The 26,506-nt window shown below is 42.8% G+C and overlaps 1 protein-coding gene across 1 annotated transcript in view; it reads left to right on the forward strand.

Annotated features, from left to right (window-relative positions):
* Positions 1-26,506, forward strand: part of ALG13 (ALG13 UDP-N-acetylglucosaminyltransferase subunit) — a 145,693-nt gene that overhangs the window by 116,581 nt on the left and 2,606 nt on the right. Inside the window, exon 31 of the mRNA XM_073642375.1 lies at positions 24,911-25,198. Coding sequence (XP_073498476.1) covers positions 24,911-25,185 — 275 coding nt within the window. The 3' untranslated portion in view covers positions 25,186-25,198. The remainder of the gene's footprint in view (positions 1-24,910; positions 25,199-26,506) is intronic.

Consider the following 26,506-nt stretch of genomic DNA (forward strand, 5'->3'; position numbering starts at 1 on the left):
CTGCGCATACAACAGAGATTTCTTATTGTCAATATATCACAGATAGCTATAAGGGGATAAACACTTCCATTTATATCAATATTCCATTCCACTATGGTTAACAAACCTATAAATAATTATTGTTTAACCTATATAGTGATAATAGTAATGATATCCTATTCATTATTGATCATAATTAAGAGTAAAATATGACTGCAAAAAAGGTAACTAGATTTTTGGGTATATGGGCGTTTCAATCAGGGTGCATTAAAATTACTATACCATAATAACAATATTCAATAGAGTATTTTGTTTTATATTATATTTGCAGGCTTCACATCGATAAATTATAAGAAGGATGTATAGGTAAATCCCTCATTTAAACCCCTCTCCCCAAGAGCGTTCAGTCTGAAAATCCATTTAGCTTCTTCTTGCTGTAAAATTCTATCAAGATTGCCTTTTCTGGGCCCCAACTTCATCTGTCTAATTCCAATAAATTGTAATTTTAATGGATTCTCAGAGTGAACTATTCTCATGTGGCGAGAGAGGAGGGTATCCAGATTAGTGTTTATACTGCTCAGATGTTTAGAAATACGTCTCCTAAATTCTTGTATTGTTTTCCCTACGTATATCATAGGGCAAGAGCAACATGCTATATATATAATCCCTTTGGTCTTACAATTTATATTATCCCTAATTTTATATATCCTCTGATCAGATGGATTACTGAACTCACTAGTATTTGGTAAGTATCTGCAAAAACTGCATGTACCACAAGGCTTAGAGACTCCTGTAGTGTTGATATTCCTAAGGGGATCTTCTTTGTTCTGGAAATGACTGAGTGAGATATTCTCCAAAGTTTTTACCTCGTTTATATGTGATACTTGGATGTTTACTAATCACATCTCTAATATCTGGGTCTGCTCTTAGTAATGGCCAGAATTTCCACATGATATTCTAAATATCCGAGGTATGTTAATCATACATTCCTATTAGCCTAATCATTTTAGGACTGGAATTTTTTTGGGGGGGACATTAGTAACATCTCTCTATCACTCTTCTTGGCTCTATTGAAGGCTCTATAGAGGATTTTTTGGGGGTATCCTCTAGATGTAAATTTCTCAAAAACATTTCTGCTCTCCCTAAAGAATGCTTCATCACTGGAGCAGTTACGCCTAGCCCTCAGGTATTGGCCAACTGGAATACCGGCCTTTAAGGACGGTGGATGCCAACTTTTCCAATGAAGGAGATTATTGGTGGCCGTGGGCTTTCTATATATATCTGTAAGGAGGTTACCTTCTCTGTCTATAGAAATAGTCAAATCCAAAAAATTTATCCTGTTCAACCCTACCTCATAGGTGAAAAGCATTCCAATCTTATTTTTGTTCAGGATGGCTACAAAATCTTCAAATATTTTGATGTCTCCTTCCCACAGAATCAATACATCGTCTATGTATCTCCCCCAAAATAAAATGTGACTAGTGAAAAAACTCAAATCTTCATTAAAAACTAAGGTGTCCTCCCACCACCCTAGAAAAAGATTTGCAAAACTTGGTGCACATGATGTACCCATGGCGGTGCCCCTTATCTGTTGATAGAAGGCACCGTCAAAGGTAAAAAAGTTATGTGTTAAAGTAAATAATAAAAGTGACCGCAAAAAATCATTATGTGCTTTAAAGTGCTTCGATTTAGTGGATAAAAAGTAAGATACAGCTGTGATACCTAATTCATGAGAAATATTACTGTATAAAGCCTCTACATCGAGGCTGGTTAGTATTTTTTGTGCTGAGACTGTGACCTTACGTAGTTTTGAAACCATATCCTTAGTGTCTTTAACGTAGGAGGGGAGGGAGTGCACAAAGGGGGAGAGCATCTGATCAATGTATTGACTTATTCCTTCTGTGAGGCAGTTATTACCTGAGACTATAGGTCTCCCTGGTATCGGTCTTATTCTCTTATGCATCTTGGGTAATGCATAAAAGGTAGCCATTGTAGGGGTAGGGTTGAACAGAACCTTATATTCATCCTCAGTAATATAATCAGTGTCAAGGGCTTCCTTCAAAATTGATTGTAACTCTTGAGTAAATTTAACAGTGGGATCCCTGAGTAACCGCTTATAAGTATCTTTGTCGTTAAGTAGATCTAGAACCATCTTCTTATAATCCACTACGTCCATAACAACAATGTTGTTCCCCTTGTCAGAGGGTTTAATAACAACATTGTTATATGTTTGCAATTCTTTAATTGCCTTTTCCTCCTCTGGACTCAAATTCTTATCCTTAGCAGGTCTCTTTTTAGATAGCTTTTTTAGTTCTATCTGTGCCATATTAACAAAGGCATCAATGTTATGATATTGAGAGAAACTAGGAGTATTTTTACCTTTAGGTTTCAAGGAGGAAAAGGGGGGTGCAATAGATATTTGGCCAGTTTCATTATCATTTTCCAATGTCTCCAATGTTAAAATTGCTTCACTTTCATTTCTCTGATTCTTCCGAGGATCTCGATTTTTTATTATGGTATTTGTGGAGTGCAAGCTTTCTAGTGAAAAGATTCAAGTCTTTTGTCCACATAAACACATCAAATTTTGGTCTGGGCGCGAAAGATAGGCCCTTCTGAAGGAGCCGAATATGATTATGGCTTAATACACATGAGGAGACATTGAAAATTTGAAGGTTGTTTTCATGATCTCTCGTTAGACTGGCCGATTCACCCCTAAAAAAGAAGTCGAAGCGCCTGCCTGTGATGTTGTAAAGACATTTTGTGGACCCAGTGCCAATTGATTCATATTGGACTGGCCTTGTGGACGCAGTGGTGTAACACTTATATTGTTCATTACGGGAGTCTGTATTTGGGGTACATTTACATTGCCAAACATTGCTGGAATTGTTGGCTGTAAAAATTCTGTTCTTGTGACCGGTGGTGGGATGGAGGAAGATAAGGAGGATGCTGACGATGATATATTGGACATATCTTTTTCTGAGTACGCATTTTGGCTCCTGTGAGTCCCCCATGATTTAGGGAAGGAATCCTTTCGTTGTCTATAGTTCCTCCTAAAGCCACTCTTACGTTTAGTTCCTCCAATAGACACTTGTCTATCCACTACCTTAGTAACCGCAGAAATGAATATGCAAATTGTGCAGACGTAGTAAATGATACTTATCAAGAAAAGGACCTTGCTTATGTGGCGTGTTTCGATTGGAGCATGTGACGGCCATGACATGAATCCCTCCTATTTTGAGTCAGCTGATCACGCAAGTGCAGCAATCTTTTAACACTACCTTCCACTTGTGGATTGGATGTAGGTAAGTTAATGCAGATTGGTTCCTGAAACTGAGGCATTCAGGCTATTATGGGAATGCTGATATATCGCTTTAATCTCCACCAATGTGGTTCCTTCTGGCCTGAATGTCAGCTTTATCCTCCAATCATTTAAATGGTAGGTAACATTATAATGATATGATCTTCATGATTGGAAATAGGGGAGTCTATTCTATTGGCACATGGCTACAACAATACACATTAGCTTAGAGCCCAAACAGAGGTGATAAAAGCTACCTGGCGGCCATTTTGGGTGTCATTTAGCCTCTATCCCCTGAAGACGCCGGTTAGGCGAAACATGTCGGGGAGGCTATAATTTTAGTTTACAATAGGACAGGTAGGGAATAGTGCAATAAGTGGTCCGCGGCCACAAGCATATGATAATGGAAATAGATAGGATGGCTATTGGATACACAGTTATGCCAATTGAATAATCCTGATAGTCCTCACTACCTGCACCTATATTGGAATTTTAATATAAATTACTACTATAATAAGGATTTAATTATTAAAAGATAAGTTTATAGAGCTTTAGTTGGGGGTTCTATTTGCCAACAGGCAATATGTTAATGGGTTCCAAGCAAGTCAGGTACAAAGTTGTTGAGAAGTACAAGTCAGGGTTGGGTTTTAAAAAAGTAAAAAAAAACCACACATCCCAATCTCTGATGATCCCCCGGAGCACTATCAAATGGAAAGAACATGATGGTACCACAACAAACCTGCCAAGAGAGGGTCGCCCACCAAAACTCTCAGCCTGGGCAAGGAGGGCATTATTCAGAGAGGCAGCACAGAGACCAAAGGTAACCCTGAATTACAATTGTAACCTGAAGTTTACATACACTATATAAAAAGACACACATGCATGTTTTCTCCAATAACCCCCCACAACAGCACCAAAGGAGGATGTCACCCCACCCTAATAGGGTCAGTAAACACAGAGGTCAAATAGCCCCTCCCTCTGGTCTTTTTCCTCTCCCTATTGGGATGAAGAGGTCATCCAGGGTGCTCTGTGCCGGCGGCAGACACCTAACCATACCTTTTTAAGCTGGACAGCTGGGATCGAGCGGTCTTCTCCTCCTCCCTGTAAGCTGCTCCCGTGTCCTGCGGGACTCGGGACTCCCCTCCCCACAGAGTCCACACCTGCATGTAAGGTTCGGTGGGTGCCATGCTGGAGGCCTCCTCGAGCTCTCCAGCCCAGCTCCTTCCCCCTCTCAGGCGGCCTCTGGAGTGGCTTAGACTGTCTCCATAGCGGAGGAGACGCACCCGCCGGATCCCAGAAGTGACGCGGGCCGCTGAATTAAGTCACTTCTGGTCTGCGTTCCTCCCTGGAATGCAAGAGTCTATAAACGGCCGGAAAATTACGTGGGATGCCGGAACAGGGTCCCTGAAGTTACTGCTGGTCTGTATACAGGGGAAGGAGGGAGAGCACCGAGTCCAGTCGCCTATTTAAGAGCCTTGGACAGAAGACCTCTTTAAGGTAGGACCTAATCCTTCTTGTATGTTAGACACTGGATGGTCGAGAATCTATCTTCTCCATGTCTGCAGAGCCCAGTGTGATTCCAGTCCCAGTAAGTTACTGGCACTGGGGGTCCTTTTCCTAGGTGCAAGTTAAAATGGATACGATTAATTACCCTTCTCCCTCTTTTTTAGGGGGATAAAGATCCTGCACCAGGAAATAAGCATAGCCGGAAATGTGCTATATGTGCAAAGAAACTATCTTCTTCAAACAAAAAATATCTATGCCAAAAATGTACGGAGAAAATTATTAGAGAAGAGCAGCCGTCTCTCATAGACTAAATAAAGGGGATAGTTCATCAAGAGGTTCAATCCTCATTGCCCTCCTTCTCCCGATCCACTTCTGATTCCCCTCCAAAGGCTAAGAGGAAGATTTCCCTGGAAGAAAGAGACTTGGACTCTCGGGACGATATATCCCTCCCAGAAGACCTCATAGAGGAAGGTGAACATAGCCCAGCAGAGGAAGGTCAGGATAATAAGAAATATTTCCAGTACATCCCCATGACAGCACCATAGGAGGAGTAATCCCATATCCTGTCTAGGGACAGGAAGCACAAGAGGTTAAAAGCCCTCCCACCCCAACCTCCTCAGTGTAATTCCTGTCCCTACACATAACAGGGAGTACAGGAGGAGCGCTGGTGCAGGAGCACTGGAGAAGAAGTTTACCTCAAGGGGATAGGGGGGGGCCACGGCTCTCTCCTTCCCGCTGTCAAGCGGGTCCTGGGCCGACACTCCCTGTCGGGAGTCCCTCAGCCCTCCGGTGTGCTGGAGCCTTCAGGTGCCGCTTCCCCATCACCGGGGCTCTCTGTGTCCTGCTCTGGGCAGGTCCGGCTTGTCCCAGCTCCAGGACCTCCCGGCGTCGAAACCGGAAGTCCGGAGATGACGACTTCCGGTGGCGGTCGCGCGGGAAATTCAAACCGCAGTTAGACCAAGACGCCAGGGAGCAGGAGAAAATGACTGGACGACCAGGTAAGGTATAAAAAGGGGAGCTGGGGAGCATCAGAGGCAGGCTTACAGCTTGGGCAGCCCTGACAGCAAAATCGCAGATATCTCTCACCCTGATACCCTCCCTGGATCTCCCCACAGTCATGTGAGTGTCCCATTACCCCTTTTTATATGGCTAATGGAGCTTATGCTTACCAGGCCCTCCATATTTTTTTATAGGATGTCTCGGGGCAATTACCACCTCCTTCTAAAAAAAAAGGATACAGGGAAAAAGGCCACAGTAAAATCCAAGAGGTGCCTGGATTGTAACATCAAACTTCCCGACTCGTATACAAAACGTCTATGTGCTGAATGTAGGAGGAGCACGGGGCTTTATTAAATGAGATGCGCAGTATAATTAAAGAAGTTCACGCTTCTATTACGTCTCTGCAGCCCCCCAGGTTCAGGAGTCCAGGATGTCTCGGGACCCAAAAGACCCAGAGAAGATATAGCACCATCTTCTGAGGGTGAAATTGACCCATCTGGCGACTGACAGTGAGACTATTAGTCTACCTCAGGGCGGGGAACGAAAAAAATATATGTTCTACTCAGATGGTGTGGATATTCTTCTACGAGCCGTGCGAAACACGATGCAAGTAGAGGAAACAGAGAAGAGCAGTAACATTCAGGATGAGATGTTTGGTGGTCTTAGAACCCAGAGATCCATGGTTTTTCCTGTTAATGCTCATGTGAAGGACATGATTCTGGAGGAATGGGAGGATGCGGAGAAGAGACTCTATAGTACGAGACTTCCGCGCCCCACTATCTTTTTGACCCAGAGGACAACAGTGTGGGACACTGTTCCTAAAATTGATGTCCCAGTGGCTAAGGTGGTCATGAAAACCCTCTATCCCCTTTGAGGACTCGTCAGGACTTAAAGATCCTATGGATAGGAAGGCTAATGGAGTTTTGAAAAAAGCCTGGGAAGCTTCGGTGGCAATTATTAAATCTAATATCGCTGCTACATCTATTGCCAGATCCATGAGAGTCTGGCTAGAAGAGCTAGAGAGTCCCCTACGGGATGGCACCCCGAGGGAATCTCTCCTTTAATCATTGCCCCTATTAAAAATGGCAACAATTTTTTTGGCTGACGCTTCGGCGGAATTGGTCAGATTTGCGGCCAGAAATAATGTGCTTTCCAACTCAGCCCGTAGAGCTGTTTGGTTGAAAACATGGTCTGGAGATACAGCTTCTAAGAACAAACTGTGCTCCATTCCATTTTCAGGGCTCAGAGTATTCGGACCTGTACTAGATGACATTCTAGAAAAAGCGTCCGATAGAAAGACTGGCTTCCCTGAGGAGAAAAAGAAGCAGCCCTTTCGCAAACCCTTCCCCTCCCGTAAATATAACACTCAGAAAAAAGGGGGGTCCACAAGCTGGAGTTTTAATAAGGTGAACAAAGATAGGAAATACCAGCCCAGTACTAGCTCCTGTCCAAAACGACACTGACTGTCAGAGTAGGGGGGCGATTAAAGTTTTTCAAAAACAGTTGGCATCGGGTCACTCAAAATCCCTGGATACTAACAACTATAGCGCAGAGTTACAGGATAGTTTTCTCAAGATCCCCCTCAAATTCTGCCTGACAAAGGGCTCCCCTACCTCTTTCCCGTCTACGGGCAGACCTAGAGAAGCTGCTATATCAGAGGGTTATTGTGCCAGTTCCAGAACACGAACAACATCGGGGCCATTACTCCTCTCTGTTTTCCATGAAGAAACCATCAGGGGAGTTCCGTACAATTATCAACCTGAAACCCCTAAACCAATGGGTCTGCTACAAAAAATTCCGCATGGAATCAGTAAGATCGGCCATTCCTCTAATAGACACAGATGCGGTAATGTGCACCCTGGACCTCAGGGATGCATACTACCACCTGCCAATACATTCCTCAAGTCGGCAATATCTGAGGTTTGCACTACCATCAGGCAGTCAGATTCTACATTACCAGTTCCAATGTCTTCCCTTTGGCCTGTCATCTGCTCCCAGAATCTTTACGAAGATCATGGCAGAGGTGGTGGCCTATATCCGACTCAGGGATATTACCATCATTCCGTACTTGGACGACTTCCTGGTGGTGGCAGGGTCTCCTCCAGCTATGACGCAACATCTGGAACTTGTCCTACAGACATTTACCAGCCTGGGTTTGATTGTGAACAAAGAAAAATCCAATCTTATCCCCAGTACTTCACACATCTTCCTGGGAGTCCATCTCGACTCCCAATGCAAATGTCTTATCTCCCGGAATACAAAATGCTCTCAATTCCACAAAGGATTCATTCTTTTTTGCAAGAGAGAAGAAACCTTCGATCCGAAAGGCAATGAGTATTTTGGGAATCATGACGTCATGCATCACCTGCGTCAGATGGAGCTGTTAGAACTCTCCTGTTAGGTTTTTTCTATTTTTCTGGTCACATGACCCTTTTGCCTATTTAATCCTGCTCTGCCCTTCTGGCCATGCTGGACTTCATTGTAATTTCTACTCTTAAGCTAGCCAGGTGCTTTGTAACCTTTCTCAGTCAGTTTAGCTAGGTCTTTTGATCTTTATTTTCTATGTTGTGCGTTTGTCTTTTTACTGCTACAGTTTCTGCTAGGAGGTGTCCATCTTTCTCCCAGTCCCTAGTTCTTGTAGGGATCCCTCCCTCACATCTATAGGTCTTCGTTCAGACTAGCTGAGGACTTTAGCGGGTCTGATCGCAGGATCAGGTTCCCCGTTACATCGTATGGATCTAGCTTAGTTCTATTGTAGGGACAGATCTCCTGTCTTTCCTTAGTGCTTGTAGCCTATCATAACAGTAAGTCCAGCCCAAAAATATCTCTAAGGAAAGACCTCCAGTTTCCATCATGGTGTCTGTTCAGGATTTGGCTCAACGCCTGCAGGGACTCTCTGGAGGTGGCCGAGCTCCAACAACACGTGAGTAGCTGTTCTGGAGCGCATTTTGTGGAGCCAAAGGTACGATTGCCTGATTTATATTTTGGTGAACAACAAGATTTTTTTTCCTTTAAAAATGCTTGTTTATTGTATTTTCGTTTGAGACCCAGATCCTCTGGTGATGAAGCACAGCGCATAGGGTTCATAATGTCACTTTTGCGCAAAGAACCTCAGGGATGGGCCTTTTCTCTCCAACCTAGTGATCCGTGCTTTAGATCAGTGAATAGTTTATTTTCTGCTTTGGGGTTGTTGTATGATGATCCTGATCGTGTCTCATCAGCTGAGACGGAATTGAGACTTTTGAGACAGGGATCAGGTAATGTGGAAAATTATTGTACTCACTTCCGTCGGTGGTATGCTCAGGTGGGGTGGAACGATTCAGCTCTGAAAAGTTTGTTTCTTGCTGGGCTAGGTGAAAGGGTTAAGGATCTGCTTATTGCTTATCCTACACCTGGAAACTTGCAGGAGGCAATGCAATTGGCTATACGGGTGGACAGGAGACTGCGTGCAAGGGTTAATGAGAGTAAATCCTTTCCCATGTCAGCTCCTAGTCTTGAGGGTCTGTACTGACATTGGAAAGCCAATGGAGATTGGGGCGATGTCATCCCGCTCTCATTAAAAAGACCGCAGGTTTTCTGAAGGTTTGTGCTTTTATTGTGGAAAATCTGACCATTTCATTATGAACTGTGTGCTTCGTATGAACAAAGGAAAAAAAAAAGGTCAGTTACGCCCGTGTAGCCTGTTTAAACACTAAGGGTGTATTTCTTTCTGCTGCTACTACTGCAGCTCAGGAAGAATTAATTGAATTTCGGGTATTTGTGGATTGTGGTTCTACTCTGAATGTGATTGATGGGGGATTCTTCGAAAAACTTAAATTAAAACCCAAACCTTTGTCATCCCCTATTGCCGTGGTTTCTGTCGATGGCTCTCCCTTGAAATGTGTTACTCACAAGGTTTATGAATTTCCCCTCACTATTAATGGTATTCACCAAGAAAATTTGGATTTGGTAGTATTAAATAATTTGCCTTCTCCAGTAAATTTGGGGTTACCCTGGTTAAAATTGCACCATCCTGTACAGGATTGGTCTACTAATGAAATGAAGTCCTGGAGCCCGAAGTGTTATGACAAGTGTTGTAACGGGCGCATTGCTGCTGTGGATAAAGGGGAATTACCTGTACCTATTCAGGATTTTTGGAAAGTTTTTTTTTTCTGAGGAGGAGTCGCAAACTTTGCCTCCCCATAGAGACTATGATTGTACCATTGAATTTGTCTCTGGAGCGACTCTTCCTAAAAGTCGTTTATTTAATCTTACTATTCCTGAGAGAGAGGCTTTGGAGGAATACATACAGACGAGCTTGGCCGCCGGTCATATCAGACCCTCTAAGTCACCTGTGGCTGTTGGATTTTTTTTTGTTAAAAAAAAGGACGGCGGTTTACGTCCTTGTCTGGACTTTCGCGAGATTAATAAAATTACTGTACGTAATCCCTACCCACTGCCATTGATTCCTGATTTGTTTAACCAGTTAGTGGGGGCCAAGTGGTTCTCTAAAATTGATCTCTGGGGGGCATACAATTTGTTGCGCATGAAGGAGGGTGATTAATGGAAGACTGCTTTTAACACTCCTGTGGGTCATTTTGCGAATCTGGTTATGCCTTTTGGTCTTACCAATGCACCAGCATTTTTTCAGAATCTTATTAATGACATCCTTAGACCTTTGATCGGCAAAAATGTGGTTGTGTATTTGGATGACATTTTGATTTATTCGCCTGGAGTCTCATTGGTGGAGCGTACGTGAGGTATTAGTTATTAATTGACAATTCTCTGTTTGCTAAGCTAGAGAAATGTGTGTTCGCTGTACAGAGAATTAGTTTTTTGGGCTACATTATCTCCAGCGAGGGCTTTGAGATGGACCCGGTTAAAGTTCAAGCTGTGCAGGAATGGCCTAGGCCTATTGGTTTGAAATCGATACAGAGGTTTTTGGGTTTCGCCAATTATTACAGAAAATTCATTAAAAAATTTTCTATTATTGTTAAACCACTGACCGATCTCACCAGGAAAGGTGCTAATACGGTTCAGTGGACTACTGAGGCCATTGAAGCGTTTGTGTTTCTAAAGGAGAGGTTCAGCTCTGCCCCCATCCTTATGCAGCCTGATGTGACTAAGCCGTTCTTGGTTGAGGTTGATGCTTCTTCTGTGGGGGTCGGTGCGGTGTTGTCTCAGGAAAACAAGGATGGAGTACATCCCTGTGCCTTTTTTTCAAAAAAATTTTCTGAGACTGAACTTAATTACAATATTGGTAACCGGGAATTGCTGGCTATTAAACTCGCATTTGAACACGGGCGTCATCTCTTGGAAGGTGCTGAATTTCCCATTCAGGTTTTCACTGATCATAAAAATCTGATCTATCTTCATGCTGCCAAGCGCTTGAATGCCCGTCAGGCTAGGTGGGCACTTTTTTTTTTGCGGTTTAATTTTTCTGTTACTTACATCCTGGGTACCAAGAATGTTAAAGCTGATGCGTTGTCTCACAGCTTTTCTCCCATGGTCGGTGCTGAGGAGGAGGAGAGCATTTTACAAGGTGGTGTTATTGCTGCATTGGACTCCGTTTTGGAAGATGAGATTCTTAAAGCACAGGAGAATGCCCCATCTAACACTCCCCATGGGAGGTTGTTTGTGCCTTGGACCTTTAGGAGAGATTTGTTTGAGTGTCATGAGTCTCGGTTGGCAGGTCATCCAGGAATTTCTGAGACAAAGAGACTTGTGGGTCGCAGTTTTTGGTGGCTGGATGGCAGAAGGAAGTCATTAAGTGGGTGCGTCAAGGTACTGTGTGTGCTAGATCTAAGCCTTCTCGTGCTCCTGCTGCGGGGTTGCTTTGCCCTCTGGAGGTTCGTAGTGCACCTTGGACACATCTGGCTATGGACTTTATTACTGACCTTCCCTCCTCTGAGGGTTTCACGGTCATCTGGGTGGTCGTGGACCGTTTTAGCAAGATGTGTCACTTGGTTCCCTTCATCAAACTGCCCTGCGCTAAGACACTCGCTAAGGCCTTTGTCAAGGAAATTGTCAGACTCCTTAGTGTTCCTACTGACATTGTTTCTGATAGGGGACCTCAGTTCGTGGCTCATTTTTGGCGTGCCTTTTGTGACAGGTTGGGAGTTCATTTGTCGTTTTCATCTGGATATCATCCTGAGTCTAATGGCCAGACAGAAAGGAAGAATCAGGATGTTGAGCAGTTCTTGCGTTGTTTTGTGGCCGACAAGAGGGGTGGTCTGAGTTTCTGCCGCTTGCTGAATTTGCTCTTAACAACCATACATCCCCTTCTGCTGGGTGTTCACCTTTTTTTTGTTGTTCTGGGAGACATCTGTCTTTTGGGTCATTCTCCAAATTGGTATCGGCTGTGCCTGAGGAGGAGAGTTTTTCCGGTGATTTGGAGAGAGTTTGGACGGATGTGCGTGGTAATCTTCAGGAGGCTAACAAAAAATCTAAGAGGTACTTTGATAGGAAACGTCAAGAGGTTTTGTTTACGGTTGGTGGCATGGTTTGGTTGTCCTCTAAGACTCTGCGGTTGAGGATTCCTTCTAAAAAAATTGGGTCCCAAGTTTGTAGGGCCCTTTAAGGTGCTTCAGGTAGTTAACCAATCTGCTGTTAGGTTGGAGGTTCCTACCTCCTGGAAGATTAATCCGGTGTTTCATGTTTCTCTATTGAAAAAAGCTGATGTATCAGATAGAGACGCCACTGTTCCTCCGGTGGTGGAGGACGGGGATTATGAAATTTCCCGCATCCTTAATTCTAGACGGTATAGGGGGAGTTTGCAGTATCTCGTCGCTTGGAAGGGTTTCGGTCCCGAGGATAACTCATGGGTGAGGGCGGATGATGTTTCTGCTTCCAGACTTGTCAGAGCGTTTCACAGGAGGTTTCCGGATAGGCCTGGGCCTAGGGGATCCGGAGGATCCTCTTAGAAGAGGGGTTACTGTTAGAACTCTCCTGTTAGGTTTTTTCTATTTTGCTGGTCACATGACCTTTTTGCCTATTTAATCCTGCTCCGCCCTTCTGGCCATGCTGGACTTCATTGTAATTTCTACTCTTAAGCTAGCTAGGTGCTTTGTAACCTTTCTCAGTCAGTTTAGCTAGGTCTTTTGACCTTTATTTTCTATGTTGTGTGTTTGTCTTTTTACTGCTACAATTTCTGCTAGGATGTGTCCATCTTTCTCCCAGTCCCTAGTTCTTGTAGGGATCCCTCCCTCACATCTATAGGTCTTCGTTCAGACTAGCTGAGGACTTTAGCGGGTCTGATCGCAGGATCAGGTTCCCCGTTACATCGTAAGGATCTAGCTTAGTTCTATTGTAGGGACAGATCTCCTGTCTTTCCTTAGTGCTTGTAGCCTATCATAACAGGAGCCAGTTCCATTCCAGGCCTCTACAGAAATGCATCCTGGAAGTGACAGACGGACATCAGAATTACCTAGACAGGAAGATGTCTTTGTCCAGAGATACCCAGGACTCTCTACACTGGTGGCTCGACCAGAAGAATCTACAGAAGGGAGTGAAGTGGATTCTGGAACCTTGTATTTTAGTGACCACGGATGCAAGTCTCTCAGGATGGGGAGCTAGAGTAGGAGATTCTTATCTCCAAGGAACATGGTCCACAGAGATTCAGACCCGATCATCAAATTTTCGGGAACTAAAGGTGATCTGGGAAGCCCTACAGAGAAGCCGGGCGGTCTTAAGAGACAGACATGTAAAAATCCTGTTGAACAACATGGCAGTCTTTCATCAGACATCAGGGCGGACCAAGACACCCACTAATCCAGTCCCTGGCCAAAAGGATATTCTTGGGGATAGAGAAAATAGTGAGCTCCACTTCAGCAATTCACCTTCGGGGATCCAACAATCAGGCGTCAGATTACCTCAGCAGGCGTCAGATGAAGGCTTCAGAATGGGAACTGAAGGAAGGGGTGTTCCAGCAACTAACACGCAGATGGGGTCAGCCGCACCTAGACCTTTTTGCATCCAAAACGAATGCAAAGACGACCTCTTTCTTCTCTCTCGACCCAGGAGATCATCCTCTGGCAGTGGATGCTCTTTCACAATATTGGGGAGAAGGTCTAATATATGCCTTCCCACCTGCCCCTCTAATTCCGAGAATGCAGAAAATTCTGGAAGATCGGGCGACAGTCATAGCAATTGTCCCGTTCTAGCCAAAAAGGAGTTGGTTCTCCCTTCTATGTCATCTAGCGTTGGAAGACCCAATCGTTTTACCATTTCTGGAGGATCTTCTGACGCAAGGTCCACTGTTGTTGCATCGGAATCTTCAACAACTCCGGCTCTCAGCCTAGCTTCTGAAGGGGAGATCCTGGAGAACAAGGGCTTATCTGCCAGAGTGACGCAGGCTAGTAGAAAACCTGTAACCCAGGCCATATATAAAAAAAAGTCTGGAGGACTTTGTGAGTTCCACAGGACACCTCTCAGCCAGACATCCCTGCGATCCTTGATTTCTTGCAGGTGGGATTTGACGCAGGTCTTAGACCAAGTACCTTGAAGGTGCAGATTGTGGCACTAGGTGCTTTCTCCGACACATCATTGTCCTCGCATCTCTGAATAATCAGGTTTGTCAAGGCAATCCAGAGATTTAGGCCTACCCAGAGAATTTCCTCCTTCCCGTGGGATCTGAATCTTATTCTGAGAGTCCTTTGCAAACCTGCCTTCGGCCCAGTTAATGAATTGGGAATAAAGAACTAGACTCTGAAAACAGTCTTGGTGGCAATCACCACTGCTAAAAGGTTGGATGAAATCCAGGCTCTATCTGTTGTCGAGCAATGTATGCAGATTCGGGATGATTGCATCATTCTGAAGCTGGATCCAAGTTTCTCCCTGAAGGTGGTGTCATCGATGACCTTAAACCAAGAAGTGGTTCTTCCATCATTCTGCAAAAACCCTAGGAATCAGAGGAAGAGTTCCACCATCTCGATGTCCGCAGAGCAGTGTTAGCCTATTTGGAAGGCACTTGGCACTGGAGATTAGACTCTAATCTTTTTATACAGTTTGGTGGAAAAAATAGAGGCAGGAAGGCTTCAAAACCATCCTTATCTAGGTGGGTCACATCCATGATTAATCTAGCATATATTTCAGAAGGACGGTCTCCCCCCTGAAATTATCAAAACCCATTCCAACAGAGCAATTTCCACCTCATGGGCAACTAGAGCAGGGGCTACCATTGAACAGATATGTACCACAGCCACATGGTCAGGACATACTACTTTCTGCAAACACTACAAGCTAGATGTTCTCTCACAGCAGAGATCTGCGTTTGGTGGGAAGGTACTTCAGGCAGTTATCCCACCCTAAACTGAGTTCTTGGGTATACTCCTATGGTGCTGTCATGGGGACGTACTGGAAAACCGGAATTAGTCTTACCGGTAATGTTTCCAGGAGTCCACATGACAGCACCCTTATTTCCCTCCCTATATTGCTACTGTATGCGACTCTAACATATGTCTAAGCAGTCTAAAATAAAATTTTGTTGTACTCGGCCAATGTGGTTCTTGGAAAATCACTGAGGAGGTTGGGGGTGGGAGGTCTTTTAACCTCTTGTGCTTCCTGTCCCTACACAGGATATGGGATTACTCCTCCTATGGTGCGGTCATGTGGACTCCTGGAAACATCAATACCGGTAAGACTAATTCCGGTTTACTCAGCGGAATTTATGGAAGACCTCCTCACAGCGGTAAGAAGAACGATGGAAGTGGAAGAAGAGGCCCACTAGAACGGTCCAAGAAGAGATGTTTGGTGGTCTCCGTTCAAAGAAAAAGATGATGTTTCCAATACATAAAAACTTAATCCTGGACGAATGGGAAAATCTGGAAAGACTGCTGAATATACCAACAGAATTAAAAAATCAGTTTCCGGTAGATGAAGAAACCTCATTGTTGGACCGAAATACCTAAGGTCGATATTCAAGTGGCAAGAGTCGCAAAAAAGACAACATTGCCATTCGAGGATTCTTCACAACTGAAGTATCCTCTGGACCGCAAAATGGACAGCCTTCTCAAAAAATCCTGGGAAACATCAGCAGCCCTTCTGAAGACAAATGTAGTCTCTGTGTATTGCACGATCCTTGTCAAGATGGCTCAACCAACTTGAAGAGCATCTGGCCATGGGCACACCCAGAGAAGAGATATAAGCTTCCCTACCTTTACTGCAGAAAGCCACTGACTTTCTTGCAGATGCTTCAGCAGAATCTGTGCGAGTAACCGCCAGGGCAGCAGTCCTATCAAACTCCACAAGGCAAGCACTGTGGCTGAAATCTTGAATAGTGATGTGGCCTCCAAAAAAAACCTGTTCTTTTCCCTTCCGGGGAGAATATATGTTTGGCCAGGCCCTTGACGACCTCCTGTAGAAGGCGGCTGATAAAAAGATAACCTTGCCAGAACCCAGGCACTACAAGAACACTCCCTTTCGCCCCCCTCAGGAGCAGAATCCTCAATACAAGGGGAAATGGAAGTCCGGTCGATGGAGCTACCCTAAAGGGGGGAAAGATAGAAATATTTTTTTCTCTAAAGGGCAGCGACAACAGAAGTGATGATGCCAGAGCAGTAGGGGGACGAATCACGAAATACCTTCCCCCAATGGTGAAAGATTTGCTCCAGTCATTGTGTCTTGAAAGCCATTCAAGAAGGGGTGAAGATCGAATTCTCCTCATATCCGTCAAGGAAAGTAAGAATAACTCATCTAGCCTCCCTGAGATTAGAAACCACCCTGATGTCCTGCCTAAGAAACCTGCTATCCTTGGGAGCTATTTCACCGGTCCCAAGAATGGAAAGACACATAGGCCACTATTCACGTCTGTTTATGATAAAAAAAAAGCAAAAACAAACAGCACTTGCAGAATAATAATAAATCTTAAACCCTTAAACCAATACATCATCTAAGTTCCCTTAATAGGACAAGAATTTGTGATGGCAACCATAGACTTACAGAATGCATACTACCTTGTCCCTATACATCCAACATACCGGAAATTTCTAAGATTTGCAGTGGTTCAAGGGGACCAGACGCTACATTTCCAATTCAACGTATTGCCGTTCAGAATATCCTCAGCACCACAAATGTTTACCAAAATTATGTCAGAGGTAGTGGCTTCCATCGGGAAGGAGAAAATCTGCATCATTCCCTACCTCAACGACTTCCTACTAGTAAGTCCCTCGGTAGTATGACTCCAGGAAGATCTACAAAGGACGATCCAAATCCTGACCACCCTAGGGGTGGTTGATAAATCTTCAAAAGTCAGACCTGGTCCCTGCCACAGAAAAAACATTCCTGGGTGTTCTATTAGGCTCCGCCAGACAAACCTCCTTCTTACCAAAGGACAAGCAGATACTTTTGAGGTCCAAGATAACGAATCTGAAGACCCGAAACAAGGTATCCCTAAGATTTGCCATGTCAGACCTCGGCTCCATGACAGCCTGTATCCAATCCGTAGCTTGGGCTCAAGCTCACAGCAGGGTGTTGCAAACCTATATTCTTGCACAGTGGGATGGATCCCCAGACTCCCTAAACAGGAAGATCATGATCCCTCATTATGTGAGGACATTCCTGTCATGGTGGCTCAGCCCAAGAAGCCTAAGAACAGGGGTTCCATGGACTCGGTTCTCTCTGATACCAGTTACGGTAGACGCCAGCAAGACTGGATAGGGAGAAGTCATCGCCAAGACCCCCTTCCAAGGTGTCTGGACAGAAGAGACCAGCAGACAATCCTCCCAACTTCCGCAAATTAAAGGCAGTGGAGGAGGCACTGAAAATATCGGCTCCAATCATTCCGGGCAGACACGTAAAGGTCTATTCAGACAACATGACTACCATAGCTCACCTTTCCCATCAAGGGAGCACAAGGTACGAGAATCTAAAAGGTATCTCGGCAAGAATATTCTTCTGGGCAGAAAGACATCTTCGCTCCTTATCAGGTCTGCACATAAGGCTCAGACGACATCCAGGCCGATTTTCTGAGCAGAAGGAATATCCATTTGGGGGAATTGGAACTGAACTCAGACATTTTCCACATGGTGATCAGACGATGAGGTCGTCCGGAGGTGGACCTTTTTGCAAGACTCCAAAATACCAAGGCAGAAAAATACTTCTTCTTACATGCAGACGACGTATGCTTGGGGGTAGATGCATTCGCTCACCCGTGGCGTTTCCATCTAGCTTATGCCTTTCCCCCAATTCCATTGCTACCCAAGACCTTACAGAAAGTAAGGACCGAGGAGGTCAAGATAATCTTGATAGCTCCACTTTGGCTAAAAAGGAGCTGGTTCTGTTCACTAAACAGTCTAAGCATAGAAAGACCCCTCATTCTGCCAGCAATCAAAAACCACCTCCATCAGGGTCCAATACTCCATCCAGATCCAGAGAACCTCCATCTAGCGGCCTGGCTTCTGAGTTCACAATCCTGAAAGCCAAAGGACTCTCAAACCGAATAATTCATACCCTACAGTGAAGTAGGAAACAAATAACAAATTCCATATACGGCAAGATTTGGAAGACCTTCCTAACATTGTATAAACCAAATATGCCAGATCTTTGGCATCCTGACATGACCCAGAACTTTGGATTTACTGCAAGAGGGGCTGGAAAAAGGCCTTAAAACCAGCACCCTCAAAGTACAAATCGCGGCACTAAGTGCCTATTTTGACCAATGCCTGGCTGAACATCGATGGGTAAAAAGGTTCATGACAGCAGCTACCTGTCTGCGTCCCAGATTAATCAGCCACGTTCCCTCTTAGGATCACCATATCGTCCTTAAAGGTCTGACACTACCACGGTTTGAACCTTTGGCCTCCAATAGAGCTGGATAAGTTAGCTTGGACGACAACTTTTTTAGTAGCGATTACCACGGCCAAGAGTGGGAGAAATCCAGGCTTTCTCAGTAAATTACCCGTATTTGAGAATTCTGAACGACAGAATTATTCTGCAACTGGACCTATCATTCTTGCCAAAAGTGGTCTCAGACTTTCATAGATCACAGGAAATTATCCTGCCCTCCTTCTGTCAGAACCCGAGAAATAAAAGAAGAATTCCATTCTTTGGACGTAAGGCAGGTCGTTCTTCACTACCTGCAAAAAAGAGAGGCCTGGAGGAAGGATCAGAACCTCCTTTATTCAGCCATCCAGTCAAAACCAAGGAAAGAAAGTCTCAAAGAGTACCATTGCTAGTTGGATCAAGAAAGCAATTGTAAAATCATACCAGATCCAAAATCTCTCACCGCCAGAGAAGCTGAAGGCGCACTCTACTAGAGCCATGTCATTTAATTTGAATAAGAATAAATATAATTTGAAGCGTCCATACTTGTGTGGTTCTTTATAAAAACTCTGGAGGGAGGGGCTATTTGACCTCTTTGTGTTTCCTGTCCCTATTAGGGTGGGGTGACATCCTCCTTTGGTGCTGTCGTGGAGGGTTATTAGAAACCGAATTACCGGTAAGTCTGATTCTATTTTTCTCAATATCTGACATGAAATCAGAATAAACCTTTCCAGTTTAAGGTCCTTTAGGATTACCATAATTTTAATTTTTTGCCGAATGACAGAATGTTTTAAGGCATTTTTATTACTTACTGCAAAGTCAAAAGTTTACATACACTGAGATTACTGTGCCTTTAAACAATTCTGGACTGCCCATATGATGTCATGTGTTTGGAAGCGTCTGATAAGTTGTTTTTTTTTTGCAACATCTGTGTTATTTACAGACACACCTGTGGATGTATTTTAATGCACATCTGAAACACACTGTTTCTTTGTGTAGCATCATGGGGAAGTCTAAAGAAAGCTGCCAAGATATTGGGAAGAGAATTGTGGACTTGCTCAAGTCTGGCTCCATCCTTGGGTACAATTTCAAGATACCTGAAGGTGCCTCGTTCATCTGTACAAACAATTATACGCAAGTACAAACAAGATGGGAATGTCCAACCATCATACCGCTCAGGAAGGAGACGGGTTCTGTGCCCCAGAGATGAACGTGCTTTGGTCCGACATGTGCATATCCACCCAAGGACAAAAGTAAAAGACCTTGTCAAGATGACGGATGCTGGTAAGATTGTGTCAATATCCACAGTGAAACGAGTACTTTATCAACATGGGCTGAAAAGCCATTCTGCCAGGAAGAAGCCATTACTCCAAAACATAGAATATCCAGATTAATGTTTGCAAATGCACACAGGAACAAAGACCTTAATTTTTGGAGACCTGTCCTGGGGTCTGATGAAACTAAAATTGAACTTTTTGGGCATAATGACCATCACTACGTTTGGAGGAAAAAGGGAGAAGCTTGGAAGCCTAAGAACTCCATCCCAACTGTGAAACACTGGGTAGCAGCATCATGTTGTGGGGTTGTTTTGCTGCAGGAGGGACTGGTGCATTTCACAAAATAATAGATGGCATCATGAGAAAAGAAGATTATGTGGCAATACTGAAGCAACATCTCAAGACATCAGACAGGAAGTTAAAGCTTGGGCAGAAATGGGTCTTCCAAATGGACAATGACCCAAAGCATACTGCCAAAATAGTAAAGTGGCTTAATGATAGCAAAGTCAATGTTTTGGAGTAGCCATCACAAAGCCTTGATCTCAATCCTATTGAAAATTTATGGACAAAGCTGAAAAAGGCAGGTGTGTGCAAGGCTTCCTACAAACCTGGATCAGTTACACCAGTTTGTGAAGAGGAATGAGCCCAAATTCTGACAAACTCATTATACTGGTATTTGTGAAATATTAAATATTATGATAATCCTATTTGACCTAAAACGGGAAAGGTTTATTCTGATTTCATGTCAGATATTGAGAAAAACATGCATATGTGTCATTTTATATAGTGTATGTAAACTTCTGGTTTCAACTGTAGCTGCAGAGCTACCAAGCAGACTGGAGTATCAGAAAAAAGCCATTACTTACACAAATAGAAATAGTGATTAGGGAAGTGGATAAGGGAGGAGGAATAGTCATACAAAATTGTGCCGATTTTATCTAGGGGAGGCATACAATATACTCTTGGATGAGAGATATTATGAGAAATTGGATATAGATCCCTCAAAAATTTGAGGAGGATTATGACCGATTGATTAATAATGCCTTCAAACAAAATATCTTAAATAAAAAAGAAAAAACGATTTTTAACAAACAAGCGAATAAGGCCCTATTTTATCATCTACCAAAGGTCCATAAAGACATATTGAACCCACCAGGGCGCCCAATTATATCAAGCTTAGGATCTTCGACTTGCTACCTGTCACACTAAATAGATCTGTTCTCAGAAGAACAGGTCAATAAATTACCATCTTTCTTGCTAGATTCTAGTCAACTCATCACAGAATTTAGGAATGTAATATGGGAGGAAGACTGTATATTTATAACCATGGATGTTAATGCACTCTACTCTAATATATAGCATGATTTGGGTATATAATCAGTTGCATATGCCAGAAAAACAAAGGGTGTTTTTGTTAGTGGTCTTAAATTTATTTTGGAGCATAATATGTTCACCTTTCAGGAATATCAGTATATACAGCGGCTTGGCACCGAAATGGGGACTCAGGTAGCCCCCAGTTTTGCAAATTTGTTTATGGGTAACTTCGAGTCCACATCGCCAATTTGCCAGCCGCCCTATGGCCATCATATAATATAATATATTATGGCCGCTATATAGACGACTTGATCTTATTTTGGAAGGGTGAAGAGAAGGTGGCACGAGTTCATTAGAGCAATGAACATGAATACCTGGGGGATCTCCTTCTCTGCAGAGTTAAATAAAGAAAAAAATAAATTTTTTGGACATAGAAATTAGCCACCAAAATAAAAAAATCCTCACAAAAGCCTTTTTCAAAAACACTGATGGCTAATGGCTTTTTAGATTATCGCAGTTCCCATTATCCTAAATGGAAACAAAATATTCATTTTAGTCAGTTCCGTCGTATCAGAAGAAATAATACTAATGTTAAAGACTATATAGAACAATCTAAAATATTGTATAATAGATTTATTGATAAAAAAAATTCCCTAAAAAACTGGTTATGGGGGCATTTAAATCCAATTTAGAAAAAAAACAGGATGAATGCCTCAGTAGGGGTTAAAGAATATCAAAAAACAAATGACAAAGGGAAGGAAAATAGTGGGATGTGGCGATATAACTTCATTACTGCTTTTAATAGTGATAACACTCAAATATTTGAAATAAATATTGGCATTTGTTGAAGAATGATCCATTTTTAAAAAATTGTATGCTAGAGAAGCCCGGGAGTACTTTTCGCAGAGGTCATACAGTTAAGAGTATTATAGCACCAAGCAACCTCAGAAAAACATCGAACGAGGGACAACAACTAATAAAGAGGAAAAAAATCTCTAAAAAGCATATGGATGAAAAACCAGGGGTGTATAGATGTGATTCTAAGAAATGCTGTAGTTGTAACATCATTGGATATAATAGCAGATCCATTACATCGTACAGCACTGGAGAGACGCATGAAATCACACAGAATCTAAGATGTGATGTGGACTGTCATATATGTGATCGCCTGTGCCTCTGGACTACAATATGTGGGCCGCACAACACAATCCTTGCTGGCCCGCATGAATGGCCACAGACACAATGCCAAAAATTGAATATTAGAACATAGTCTAGACACCTATGTTTAAAACATAATAAACAATTAAATGTTATTGTCACCCCAATTGAACAAATAAGTTCGAAGTGTTTAAATAGAATACAAATGCTTAATCTGAAAGAATCCTTTTGGATCTTTCGATTAAGAACATTAGATCCTGATGGGCTAAACAATGTGGTAGAGGGAGTCTAGCTAAAAAGGTATTTATTTATTTATTTTTTTAAATAGCATTTAAATACTTAAAGTACAAGAATAAAATAAATATACATAAAAGAGAAGAAAGGGGAAAGAAAGAATAAAAGTTTTTTAATGAGATTAATTTTATGTATGGATTTTATATATGCTATTGAGAAAAAAAAATTTACATTAGTTTTTAGTGTTTATGCTTTTATGCATGTAAAGCTCTTGATAAAGTGGGAGTGATGAGAGTATATGAAAAGGGTTAAAACCCTGATAAAGCACACGCCCAAAAATAACATGCACTGACTTCCTTTATATATAAAATGCACAAAGCAATAGTAGCTTATATGTAATATCTGAAGAAGGCTCATATAGAGTCGAAACGTGTTGTATGCTAATAAAATTTAGTTATTTTAATATATTTTCGCATCCTAGCTACGGTGTGCTGTTAGCGCATACCACCTAGAGAATAATTACATTACTTACACGCACAAATTGTAAGGCTCGTTTTAAGTTTGCCAAAAGACATGTAGGAGACTCCCCAAATATATGGAGGAAGGTACTGTGGTCGATGAGACCAACATGTAACTTTTTGGCCACCAAAGTAAACGCTATGTCTAGTGCCAAACACAGCTCATCACTCCAAGAACACCATCCCCACAGTGAAACATGGTGGTAGCAGCATCATGCTGTGGGGATGTTTTTTGGCAGCAAGGACAGCGAAAATGGTCCAAGTTGTGGGGAAGATGGATGGTGCCGAAATACAGGGATATCCTTGAGCAAAACCTGTTTGTCAATGATTTGAGACTGGATGAGTGGTTTATTTTCCAACAAGACAATGACCCAAAGCATACTGCTAAAGTAACATGAGTTGTTTAAGAAGAAACGTGTAAATGTTCTGAAGTGGCCTAGTCAAAGCTCAGACCTTAATCTAATTGGGACTCTGTGGTCAGACTTGAAGATTGCTGTTCACCTGAGGAAGCCATCTAACTTGAAGGAGCTGGAGCAGTTTTGCCTTGAGGAATGGACAAAAATCCAAATCTCAAGATGTGGAAAGCTCAGAGACTTATCCAAAGCAAAAAAATCCAGCATCCGCAACAATAAAAAAGGTTTTAAAACTTGACATTTAATAGCGACATATTTAAAAATCTAAGATCAAAAAACACAAAAACAAAATAAAAAAGGGGGTAGAAAGGGGAACCGGGGTAGACCCAGGTCAACGCGTTTCGGGCTCAGAAGCCCTTCGACCTGAACACCCACACACATGGTCAGGACTGAGAGCTTTATAGGAAAGGAGGAAAAGGAAGGACAAAGTCAGACCTAATTAGACACAGGTCATGAATAAATAAAATTTGAGTATCTAGATGTCTGTTCCACAGTCAGATGCCACATAGCAAAAGAAAAGGAAAACAAAAACAGCAGTGTGAATTAGGCACAAGAAAAACAGACATGTTATGTTAATGAAGCGTGTACAATTGCCTATAAACAAGTAAAACATCTCATACATAGTGTGCACAAAAGGTTAGTGTAGGTACAATAAAGCAGCTTTATAATTAAGGCCACTAGGATGTCTCGTATCTGGTTTTAAAATCCAGTGTGCCTCACATTTCTACTGATCGAGGTAACGTTTTTGTTCCGCACTTGGTGAGCGGATTTTCCTTTCCCTTCCCCTCCTCCCAATTTTTTTGATTTATCCAAAGTGACTTGCAGCTGTAATTGCCACAAAAGGAGGCTCTACAAAGTACTGACTATAGGAGGGGGGAATAGTTATGCACACTGAAGTTTTCATGAAAAATGACAAAGGGGGTGAATACTTTCACAAGCCACTGTATGTGCCGATGTGGCTGTTGGTTAAAGGGAATTGGTCAGAATCATCCTCCCCAAAACTGATTTATATGGTCATGTTGCTGTCTGACAGATCATGTCATGTATACCTTTTACTTATGTAATCTGTTGCTCTGTGACTGGCTGTGTAGTCAAGCCAGTGAGTAGTCAGACAAGCAGAGTGAGGAATGGAGATGGGGAGGCCGAGGATGGGAAGTGCTTTGAGATGCCAAAAGCACTTAAGCATTATTTACAAATCAAATCAATCTGTTGCTCCTTTTCAGAAAACGAGCAACAGATTGAAAGAAAATGTCATCCACAACTTTACTTCTCAAAAGCGCAACCTGACCGTATAAGGTTTGGATCTTTTGACAGATGCTCTTTAAGGTCAGGGTATGATGAGCCAGGCATTGCAGCCCGAGCACTGACTTTTGATAAGGTCGAGTGAATGCACCCTTCCTCTAATTTATAGTTTTATTATAGAAGCATTATACTTTCTTACAAGAATCCGTTAACACTAGTTTCCTTTAATCGTAGGTCAGTTTCCGAATGTGGAATCTCTGCCTCCACCACCAGGACCAGTATATTACCCCTTTGTTCCTGACCCATATAACCAGCCTCCTATAAGTGGCTTTGATTCGTGTGTGTCTGTTATGCCTACGTATCACTATGTAGGACCCTGGCATCCTGTAAGCCCCCCTTTCAGCAGTTCACCCCGGATTCATAACCCTGTAAATCCTGGTCACATCCACCAAGTGAGCTACATTGCGGCACCACCTCCTCCAGCGCATTTTGTGCCTCAGGCGATATGAGAACAGATTATCGGTATGTTCGTTTTAACAGTACATAAGTTTCAAGTGATGGGTAACAGTCTAATTTAGTTTTATTTTTTTCAATGTAAAAAATAGTTTTTTTTTTTAATAGACTGGGTTTAGATGAGCATATTTTGAGTCTGTATGCATTATTCTTGTCAGTTTTAAGGCTGAGAAGTGTGCAGGAACAGCAAGTAATTCCATGTACAGATCTGCATTGCAAGCTAATGCTCGTCTCTGTTGATAATTTCAAAAGGGTTGTCCACTGCTCGGATAAACCCTTCTCAATCTCTAGATTTCCTCCATGTCAAATAATAGCTATACTCTCATCTAGTGTGGCCGCCGTTCCAGTGATGTCTGTGCCTGGTCTCCTGGGATTCGTGTGACGTCGTTGGCACGGCAGCCAATCAGTGGCCACTTCAGTGTCACTTTCTACAGACGTAACTGATATCCATAGGACATCCGGGTGTCAGTTTCATCCTAAGGAAGTGAGTGAAGTGGCCACTGATTGGCTGTGGAGAGCCAGTCCCGTCATCACTGGAACATTGTCTACACCGTACAGGCTGTTAGACAACTGCTTCTCAATCACTATTTCCGCAATGTAATGAGTAGTGGGCAACCCCTTTAATATTTGCCGGGGCGTAAAAGGGAAGCTGACAGGAGATTCATGCTGCTCGAACCACGGCACCATGAATCAGATACTTGCTGTTAATTGCAGATGTGTATGCTTTGCTCTCTAATGGTCCCGGACAGCTTTTCAATGTATGATTTTTCGGAAATGCTGCTCGGTTTCGGATGAGTAGTTTCAGAATATAACAAACAGCTGCAGTAACGCAGACCATGTATAATTCATGAATCTCCCATCAAGTTTCCTCTAATTTTTGAGCTTTAAAAAATGTGTAGCTTGGCTGTGGAGGTCTTGTGTTATCTTCTAAAGTCTGCTGACATGGCAGATCACAAACGTGACCTCCATAATTTTTGTATAATTGAACCCTGCCAGTCTTCTGACATAATTACTTGGCTGCAGTGGTTACAATCGGCCAACAATTCTGTCTGAACAAAAGAGATCCTGTTGTTCACTCAGACAAAACTGTGTGTAGGCTGCAGCCGATCAGGGGCTGATTTTCTGCAGTGGTCACATAACATTGTTATTCAGGAGACTGAAGGGGACACAGATGAGTGAAATTACATCATTGCACCTGTAGGGAAGTATATGGCTTTTAGGGTGTATAAATACCTGAGCTAGTCATGCATTTATTATTTTTTTTTTGTCACCTAGTCTCACCTAGCATCTGTAAGCCATGCGAGTGCTATGGATATG

This window comes from Phyllobates terribilis, unplaced genomic scaffold, assembly GCF_046119375.1.
Source record: "Phyllobates terribilis strain yellow unplaced genomic scaffold, ASM4611937v1 Scaffold_7__3_contigs__length_470593459, whole genome shotgun sequence".
Taxonomy (NCBI): Eukaryota; Metazoa; Chordata; class Amphibia; order Anura; family Dendrobatidae; genus Phyllobates; species Phyllobates terribilis.